General features: G+C 41.7%; 1 protein-coding gene and 1 long non-coding RNA gene across 2 annotated transcripts; both read right to left on the minus strand.

The window, feature by feature from the left end:
* Positions 1-3,776: 3,776 nt before the first annotated feature.
* On the minus strand, positions 3,777-9,626 carry LOC125751158 (BTB/POZ domain-containing protein KCTD12-like). Its single transcript, XM_049029740.1, has one exon. The coding sequence runs from the start codon at positions 9,203-9,205 to the stop codon at positions 8,354-8,356; it is 852 nt and encodes a 283-aa protein (XP_048885697.1). The 5' UTR covers positions 9,206-9,626; the 3' UTR covers positions 3,777-8,353.
* Positions 3,777-9,694, minus strand: LOC125751170 (uncharacterized). Its single transcript, XR_007400542.1, has 2 exons — positions 9,609-9,694; positions 3,777-4,859 (listed from the first exon to the last, which is right to left on the minus strand). It is a non-coding gene; the product is annotated as an uncharacterized LOC125751170 (long non-coding RNA).
* Positions 9,695-10,296: the final 602 nt, after the last annotated feature.

Here is a 10,296-nt window from a genome sequence, read left to right on the forward strand (position 1 = left end):
GGCACAGGCTTAGCGATCGGATCAACGGTGCAGCTGGCACCACCAGCGACATGGGCCTGGTCCCCGGCCTTCCACCTCGCTCCTTAGCGCCAACAAAAAGGGCAGCTTGCCGTCACTGCCGTTTGTACACCCTAAGGACTTCTGGCAGAGCTTTTCCCTCGGCAGATGAGGCACTGCGTTGGGAGGCGGAGCCATCCTATTCACACGTGCACGCCCAGCAGCCCCACTACGGACGACGTCAGGTGCTGGCAACTAACGTTATATATAAAAATCCGATAACCGGTGTTTTTCAGTTGCTCTGATGAGCATTGGGACCATTACCAGTAAGTCATAATTTGCAGGTGTGGACCAATATCAGCAGCCATCATCTGCCTACCATGCACTCCACACACACCAGCTACCTCTGGAACACTTCTGTTCCAGTCACAGGCTAAAGTTGCATTTTACAGTGAATCCAAATGCCAGATTATTAACTCCCATGATCCTTTGCATGGCGGGGGTTATTCACGGCCACTTTACGTTACGTTTTTAGTTATAAGGACCTCGTGGATATGCTAATCTTTGCAACACATAAGATTAATAAACTAAGTGTACCCGATCATTTAACCAGATGTTCCCTGTTCTCATCGGGCAGTCGTGCTTTGTTTTTTAATGGCTTTCAGTACATAGCCCATATTGATGAAAGTGTTTTTTCTTTTAAAAAATGTAATTAGAAACAAAAGGCTGTTTTTAAAACACACCTTTACCATATACAATGATTACTTAACAGCTATATAAATGTTGCAAACCCCTGAATAAATGTATGTTGTAGATTTGTTGTAGATTAGTCTTTACGGCGGTAACATCTGTGACATCTCTAATTAGTTAAATAAAGGCTAATTTAGAAAAAGCTGTTTAGTTAGAAAGCATTAGGGTGAGAAGGTCCCTGGAATGAGCATTAGAGAATTTCAATCTGGAGTGGTTTCCCCATTTTATAACACTATGAATTCATGGGAAAGTAGAACTATCTCCTTGATGTAGGTACAATGCTATGAGAGAGACTGAGAAAGCTGAAAATGTTCATTTATGTCTGCAATCTGTACCAAACAAATACCAGAAAATGTAGCATGCATATAATTTCCAAATCCCCTGGCCTCTAATGTACTAATGTGAGAGCACCCTGTTGTTATGATTGGCATAAAGGTGAATTTTCAGTTCATTTGAGCCAGAGACATGATCTGAGTTTAATGCTGTGGATTTGGGTCAAGTAACCTGCCATTTGACCTCAATATCAAAACAGAGAACGCGTTTGTTCATGCAGACAGCATCCTTTCACTGCTTTTGAAAGACCTCAAAGCTCAATTGTGGGTAATTCCTGGGTCATATTTTGTTGATCTGTCTGAAATAGCAGCTTCCCACTTCTCAAAAACACAGACACAATTATTATGGAGCCAGTGACTCTGATTGGCAAGGATGAGACATTTATCTGTCTCTCTGCTTTTATAACACTTACAGCAGAGTATGTGTTCTGTGTAACTGAGGCATGTGTTTTACTTTTGTTGCATGTACCTATGTGTGTTTACTATCATTGTGAAGACAAATTTCCAGGAAACACCCCCCCCCCCCCAATAGAATATGAAAAGCCAACATTTTGGGGCCATAGGCAGAAATGAACACCTTTTATTAAATTAGCCTGTTGTTGAAAGACATTTTATGAGCCGACATATTTAGTCTGCAATTAGTTTTGCTGAGGTGGGGTGGCTTTCATTTCTTTAAAACGAACAGGAAGCCGACTCTCCGAGCTGCATAGATATACATAATAATGGTATGATTAAAACACACCTACTCCATCGAGTAAAAAAAAATGCTGGCACTCTGTCTACCTGCTATCACCACAGTCACTCAAGTATTATTCTGTCCCTTGGCAGCACTTAATATAATTTTCTTGTACATGTATCAGTAGGTGCCTTTAAGATTAGAATATCAATGATGTATCAGTATTTATAAAATTTCCATCTTACTGACTTGGTGGTTGGTTATAGCCTTGAGAACAGACACTGAGCCGCAAAGCCCAAACATTTTATTCAATTGACATTGTCTGTATAAGGACAGAAGCCAGCCTAGCAAACACTTCCACCCAAAAGGAAGTTACCCCTTTATTCTGGTAAAACATCTGTAAATGTCTGTAATCTTCAGTATCAATGAAAAATTCAGACATGTCTGCTTTTAATTCATGTCTCTATTTTAGCTGTTATTTACCTTATAGTAAAAGCTCTAGAGGGAATGAAGTAATAAATATCAAATATTGCAATGACCAAGAGATGTGTTGAACATATCAAATTTTATACTTTTTGGATTTGATAACAGCATTGCAGACTCTTGACATTCTTTCAACCAGGTTCCTGATGTAGCCACCTGGAATTCTTCTCCAACAACCCTGAAGGAATTTCCATAAGTTCTGTGCACAAATTGGCTACTTTGCTCTTACTCTTCAATCCAACTCATCCCAAAGCAGCTCTATAGGGTTTAGGTGTGGAGACTGGGAGCCAGATCATCTATCACAGCATTCCATCTCTTGCCTTGTTCATAAAATAACACTTACTATATAACCTTGAGGTGTGCTAAGAGTCACTATCTTGTGTTTCCAGATTTTGCCTGGTACTGTAGGTATGTGCTCAAGAGCAGCCATAAGAAAACGTGTCCATAACGTTACCCTCTAAGCCATCCTGTCACTACTGTAGAACTTAACAATTGCTTGTTCTTGGTCTTTCTACCCCTCTGACAGGACTTGGATGGTACTCGACTTGACCTTTTGAAAGGAATGAGATAAAACTATTAGTTATCCTACTTCCAGCTTCTAGAAAAGAATTCACCATGTTTGGCCAATTATAACATTCCCTGGGACTCAGCTTACTCATGTTCAGAACAGCTGCATCAGACCTGCCAAAGAAATTTCTGATCCCTTTTTCACTTTTTGCCTTCAATTGCTTACTTCACAGATAAAGTCCCATGGCAGTACAATATGTTGGCAGTGTTCCACAACACGCATCAAGGCCAATCATGATATATATATATATATATATATATATATATATATATATATATATATATATATATATATATATATATATATATATATATATATATAAAGAACCAAACACGGCTTAACTGATAAATCTTCTGATGGCAGAGCTATGGTGGTGCAGTTTTTGAATTCTGTTAACAAATGTGGCGACATTTATGTTCTGCATCATTTCCGATATTAAACTCAGCAGTAACAGGCTCCTTCAACATCGACTTTCAAATGTACATCCTATGGTCATGCTCATGACATGCTCTGTTTCTTATAGTTCATTTTGTGTCTTGAGACTTTTGCCCAGTAGTTCAGTATATTCTGTTCTGAATAAGCCACAAATTGCAGTGCATGTCATTCGTAAATAAATGTAACTGTCTCGTACAACAAAATCTCAAAGAAGCAGTACAAAGAAATGCACTGGAGATAAGCACAGATTGAGTGGAAAACGCAGCCCATTGACCAATGAGTCATGCTGAAAGCATGTGGAGGAGTCATAAAATAGACCCTTTGATGAACTTTAATTACTATGGTTAAGCAAGAAAGGGAATGATAAGTGAAGCACAGCAACAAAATAGCAATGAGCAGCAGAACTACCCTTCAAAGCTACAGTGTGTATGTGCACGGTGTACAAGCGAGTCTTTGCAAGGGTCATACAGGCCAAGTAGGAGGAAACACATATCCTGTTCAGGAACATCGACAGCAGAGTTTCAGAAGATCAGCGTTAATCACAAAATAACTTTATTATCTGACTCTGGTCACAGCAGTCATACTATTTCATAGATACAGTCGAAAAATGGGGATATGGCATGGTCATGCACATTATAGCTTTAGCCAAGAGCATCACAATACAGCATTGCACAGGAATCTTCAGTTTTTTGTATAATTTTCAGAAGGGGAGTGTTCTTGTTTTTAGCAGAGCTTGAACAGGCCATCATCTCTCCAAACCCCTTTCCATTCCATTAAGCTGATTTGTATAATATTAATGTTCAAAGCAGAGCCCAGAAACCTCAGCTGTGGACACGTGTCAGATATTTAGACTAAAATGTTACATAGCCACTTCCATCACATTCATTGTTGACTCTTTTAAAGTCCTGCTTGATGCCAGAGAATGCATGGTATTGTGTCTTGGGGAGGCCCTTGACATGGCCAGTATCTACTGCCCCTCTACTACAGATAACAAATTCTGATACTTTTCTTGACCTGCGTAGAACAGCTGGCATGATGTGGTTGGCATGGTTCAGGGAACCCAGTGGCAATTTCAGCTGCAGGTCACTTGTCAGACTAATGCATAAACACAAAGTCACATGGGTATTTTGCTGAGGATTTATTCTAAACACCACTGCCTGCCTTTCATATCTCTGCAGCGTTCCACACAAGAAACAGATTGATTGATATCTGGGTGTCAGAAAGGTGGAGGGAGGCAGAGCTGTCATCCATCTCTGGGGGAGGGGGGCAGATGACCATTTCTGTTTGTGATAATTCACTCCCACCATTTTTCATTCCGGTGTCTCTATAATTTAGTTTCTTCCGCTTTCTTTTTGACAGCGACCCTGAACCGCAGCCTCCCCTCACATCCGAGCTGTGAGCTGCTCATTCTGGCCTGCTTTTCTTCCTTCCCCACTAAAATGCCACTTTCACAATTGTTTATTTATGAGAATATTTGTTGTCTGGTTTCTTTCCTATCCCATCTGTCCCCGAAAGAGGAATCCCCAGATGAAGCCCCAGGCCGCACTCCAAACTCGCTGTGTCATGTGGTTCTGTTCACGGTGCTGCCAAGGTTTGGCAAGTAGTCCTCAGCCAGCTACTGGAAAAAACAAGGACTTTACACACCCAGCAAAGGAGGCCCATCCAGAAAACCCAGTGTACAGGGTATATTCACCGCAATTCGCTCATTTAGGCTCGAGTCATAGTGCCATGCTATATAACCTCATCAGGATCATGAGCTCTTCACTTCAATGATGCTTTACAGTGTTTCCTCAAAGATTTGGTCAAAACACACAAATAAACAGATCCCTCTCAATAAAGTGGATTCTCTGCACAGTATAACTTCAAACCATGATATGCCACAGTTGTACTTCCTTTGACAACCTGAACTTCAACACAAACATTTTGATTCATGACAGAGTGCATCCTGTCAAAGCATATTTAAATACATCATGTAAATGAAATGTGAATTTTCCTGCTGCTCAGTCTGTCAGGGTTAGCTTTCTAGTTTAGATCTCCAGAGGTTGCTACATTGCCATGGATTAAGCCATCAGTTCTCCACTTTGCTTAATAAATAAGACCTTCTATGAAAAAATGAGGGATTTCAACACAAATCAATCTAAATCTTTAGCAGCGATCAGGACTTTCAGCTTGTACCGGATTGTCAGCAGCTCACACTTGGAATTTCAGAGGCTTCCATACCCATGTATGCCCATATTAACAACTTGTGTTACATCTCAAACATATGCAATTCCACAGGACAACAGATACACGACAGTTATAATATTTTTTGACGAATCTTTGAATAACAACCTCAATTTCAGTCCTAGAATTAGGCATTTTAAACTCCCAACCAATTACCTACATTAGTCTCAGCAATACAGAAGTATCAAATGTGCATTGACAAATGCAATGAACCGATACTCATTTTTTTCTAGATCTGCTCTTCTAGGCCTCCTTAAGACCAATTGCCGCAGGAAAAAAAGAAGCTTGTTCTCTGAACAATGGGTGTAGACAGTCAGGATAAACCCAGTCAATAAATTAATTTGCTGCCCAACTATTCACTCCAAAACATCTCACCCCCAAACATCTCCAAGGCCAACAAAGGCATCGATCACTAGCAAATGTCCAGCTCAGTGTGATGGACGGATAGAGTGGTGGACCAAATTGCAATGTCCCAGAATACAGAGTGTAATGTTCCAGTTCACAGCCTGAAAATCCACTTTGGCTAAGTAAAAGGCATGATTAAAACTATTCCATCCAGAGAAGGAGCCTTACAATAATGAAATGGCTGAACGCTTGCTCACATAGCATTATGAAAACAATAATCATGCAAGCTTCATTGTTTAGCCTCTTTTAGACTTCTATTATATTGCTTTTTACTAAATAGAAAAATGATTTGACATGAATTAATTTTTATGCCCATACAATTTCAGAACAGTGGAAAAAAAAACAAAGTTCGTATTTATAGCAAAATTAATATGCTGCCTTTGGGCAGTCTTTCTGTTTTCAGAATTGACAGGTAGGTGCCAGCCCAACTGGCCATTTAAGTGTCACATGTGGCAGCAGATAAACCTAATCAGCTTGTGACTATACCACAAAGGGTGATAACTATCCATTATGCCCTGTACATAAAGCCAGAAGGGGTTAATGTGTTTAATGTTATGACACATATGGCCACGACATCACTGCTACCTCCAGATAAAGCGTGTTTTAATTTTCTCCATCCCTTACATTCAAATGTTCTCCAGGATATTAAGAAACTCCAGAAATGGCATATTGATGTGTTCTCAAGTCATGCATCATTTTTTAATAGCCACAGGATCTTAATTTTAAACCTTAAGAATGTATAATGAAGTCACTTAGGTGCTTCAGGAATATGTAAACAGCTTGTACTAATAACATTTAGTTTTATTTTTGTCTATGTGCTTATGGTGAATGCTGTTTAGCAAAGAGGACACCCCTTTGAAATGTGTTTTTTCTGCATGAGACCACCTCTATAATCATAAATTAATTTATGCCTGCCTCAGTGAGATGTTTAATATTAATAATAAACATTCTGACTTATGTGGTGTTTTTTTGAGGTAAGTAATACTGTGCTTCTAGTGAGTACCAATGTCCCGAGGGTACACCTGAAAAACACCTGTTAGATACACCCTGCATCCTCCTCTGTTGTCATAAGAAGATTACATATAGTATTCTCACAGCCTTGCTGTAATATGATGTAATGTGTTGGCCATGTCATTGGGCTGTAATGTGACATTGAGAGGGGGCGACCATCTGATAGAGAAGCCATTTTCTAACCACACATAAAAATACACTGAAGTAGGTTGGGAAGGTGTACATATTTAAGACAATCTATTAGCTAATGCAATATCCCAAAATAAACATAGATATGCTACAACTAAATAACTAGATTTAATACTCCTCTTGAATCCTAGCTTGAAATTGATCCCATTCTATCAGTGTCTGGACTGCTGTCTTTACAGTGTGCTTTACAATACCGTGCAAAACAACCGTAGCTCCCCTACCCCCATCCACCCTTACACAGTAAATGGGGATTAACCTGTGAGATTAAGAACCACATACAAAAAGTGCAGACATTTAAATCAAAGTACAACAGTTATGAAATAAAAAGAACATGTATGCAATCACAGTTACCATTTCCTGCTATTTTTATGTGTCGAATACAAATCATGGTCTGATGCAAAGAAAACACTCTCGGTTAAGACACCCCTAATATTACCCCTTACCTGGCCTAATTCCTATCCCAACCAGATTTTCAAAGCATGTCTTGTGACCCAGAATAGCTTGTTTTGGCATTAACAGCTCAGTTGGGCCAAACAAAGATGTGCCCTGGGTTCAAAGCAGCCTGTGTATGAACAAATGTGAGTTTGCCTCTGTCCAGAGTATCAAACCTACTGGAAGAGCCCTGTGACCTCATTCATTGGCCCTCAATCTAGGAGCTCTTATTGCTGTCTTGAGTTTGCTAGCAATATGTCTCAGTATAATCGATGTACTGGAGAAATGTTCACCATCAAACCTGCAAACCACTCTTAAACTACAGTCACAGACATACATCAAAGTGTAGTTCACAGAGAGCTTAAGATCAGGTGTTAAAGCTTCTCGTCTCTTTTGTGGTGCAGATATTCCATAAGGGTGAAGGACTTTCGCAGTGTTTGGTGGGAGGCTGTGTAGTTATTGAGATCTTCATGAAGCCCAGGTCTCCAGAACTACCGTTACACAAGGCATGATGTGGAACATCACAGAACGAGCATTTAAATCACCACATTGTAGTTTTTATAGACGGGAAGAGCATAAGAAAAGGAGGACTACAAGAGGAGGTGTTTTGTTTTTTTTCCAGCTGGGAGGAGGAAGGTGTGATTGACAGGCAATGGCGGGGATACTTTTGAAGATGGGACTACTGACTCAGAGGTAACAAACGTCTGACACTAGAGAGGGTGCTGTTTGGAGAAAGTGGCTGGGTAGAGATGGGAGGTGGAACAGGGAGCGTCTATATAACTACAACAAGGGAGCCATCACAGGGAGCAGCAGAACGCCGGGGGAGGCGCAGGGAGGGAGGGAGGTCTGAGCTCACTCACGGTAGAACACATATTCTGTGTAGCTTGTCCAGATCTTGTCATCCGTCTGTTCGTGGGCAAAGGCGCAGGTCCCAGTGGAGTTACAGGCCACCATATGGAAGCCAGCATCGGCAAGCTTGTCAAAGGCCTGCTCCAGGAAGGTAAACTTGAGGTAGTAGCGGGATGTGTAGCGCTCAGGGGGGCGGTCAGGATCCCGACTCTCGTTCAGGGTGTCCCCAAAAACTTCTTTGGCCAGGGAAGTCTTCCCACACACCATGATCCGTGCCACCCGCCGAAATTTGGCATCAGTCTGGCTGTCCCGGCCCAACGTGTAGGAGCCCCGGTAGCCGATGGTGATGAATCCTGAACGCTTACCATCCCCGGCTCCCCCCAGAACAGCACAGGCGGCCGCTGCCCCCAGCGTGGCCAAGTTGCGAGTGCTGTCGGTGTTGGGCGAGGACTCCTCTGGATCACTTTGACAGCCTTCGTCGCCCAGAGAGTTCTGCTTACTGAGCCTGGGAGTCAGCAATTTGACTAGCTCAGGCAGGTTGAAGAACTCAGCCTCCCGCTGTAGCCTACCGCGCTCCGGGAAGTGGTCAGGGAGCACCAACTGCTGGTCACGCATGTAATCCAGGATGTAGCGGAACAGGAAGCCATCGCGGTCCACGAAGAAGCGGCCCTTGTTGTCGCGCGCTAGCCCCTTTGCACTTTTCTGGCTGAACATCTCCCACAGGAGAGAGTCTGGTACACTAATGAGAGTGGTGTAGCGAGTGATGTATACTTGCCCACCCACATTCAACTCCACAATCTCTGGAAATGGCTGCTCTTCTCCAAGAATGCCACTAAGGTTATCCGGCAAAGCCATGGCACTCCACAGGGGCTGAAACTCTTAACCCGCTTTGACTTAATATCCCTGATGTGCTGAACACTTAATCTCTTTTAATGCACCTCACAGTTATGTTTATTGTCTGCATATATATATATGCAGTTCATTAATGCAGTTCTGATCTTGATTTGCCCTGTCGCGAGTCTGGACTGAAAAAATACTTAGGTGCAGAAAGACAATCAAAAAGTGTCAATGAAAGGTTATCACAAAAGTTACGCTTAAGTTACGTGCTTGCCTTCTCTTCTTCATCATCCGAGGGAGACCTCTGGTTTCATTTCTGCCCTTTAAACGTAATATTTCAGTGTAATGTGTGAAGAAAAGTAAAGAGCTAGTCTGTTAGTCGACGCAGGAAAAATATGCCTGAACGAGCAGTCCGACTCACCGCTGGTTCAGCCAAGCTTTTAAAATACTACAGCACCAGTTCGGTGGGAAAACGCTGAGGCGCACTGTATCCGCGCTGGTCGATCCCCACTATGCCAGTGACGACGGGGAAAAAAATAAATTTGTTAAGATTGTGCTAATAATACACGATTTGCTTTCTCGGTAAATTAAAATATAGGTAACAAGCCGCCTTGCACTTTGGTCACGAGTGGTTTTCGAAACGTCCGAAAACAAATGACATTTCCCGTTGTATTAGGATACTATAATAATCCCAAATAAGTGTTTTGGGAGAATACATGCATTGCCAAGCCAAAGAACCACGAGAAAATAATACAAGAAAAATTAACGGACAATGCGATGTAGTTAAAAAAAAAAAAACATCCGTTAACGAGAGAAACGTTTTCGCGAAACTGAAACTGATACCCTACCTCATTACATGGATCTCTCCCTTCCCCTCTTCTCTGAGCGGAGCCCGCACCAGTACTATAATATTCTCTTCATTAACCCCACCTACACTCCGGTGACGTTGCCTTGGCTTACATCCAACTAGTTGGCCCATGTACTGTAGCACTTACAAAACCCAAAGCAGCATCTCATGTAAATACCACTCGCCGGTCTAGAATGTGCTGAATTTTGTGATGGGAATCTTTTACCATTAGTAATATAAAACTCCTTATTGCGCGAAATAA

Source organism: Brienomyrus brachyistius, chromosome 10 (assembly GCF_023856365.1).
Source record: "Brienomyrus brachyistius isolate T26 chromosome 10, BBRACH_0.4, whole genome shotgun sequence".
Classification (NCBI taxonomy): domain Eukaryota; kingdom Metazoa; phylum Chordata; class Actinopteri; order Osteoglossiformes; family Mormyridae; genus Brienomyrus; species Brienomyrus brachyistius.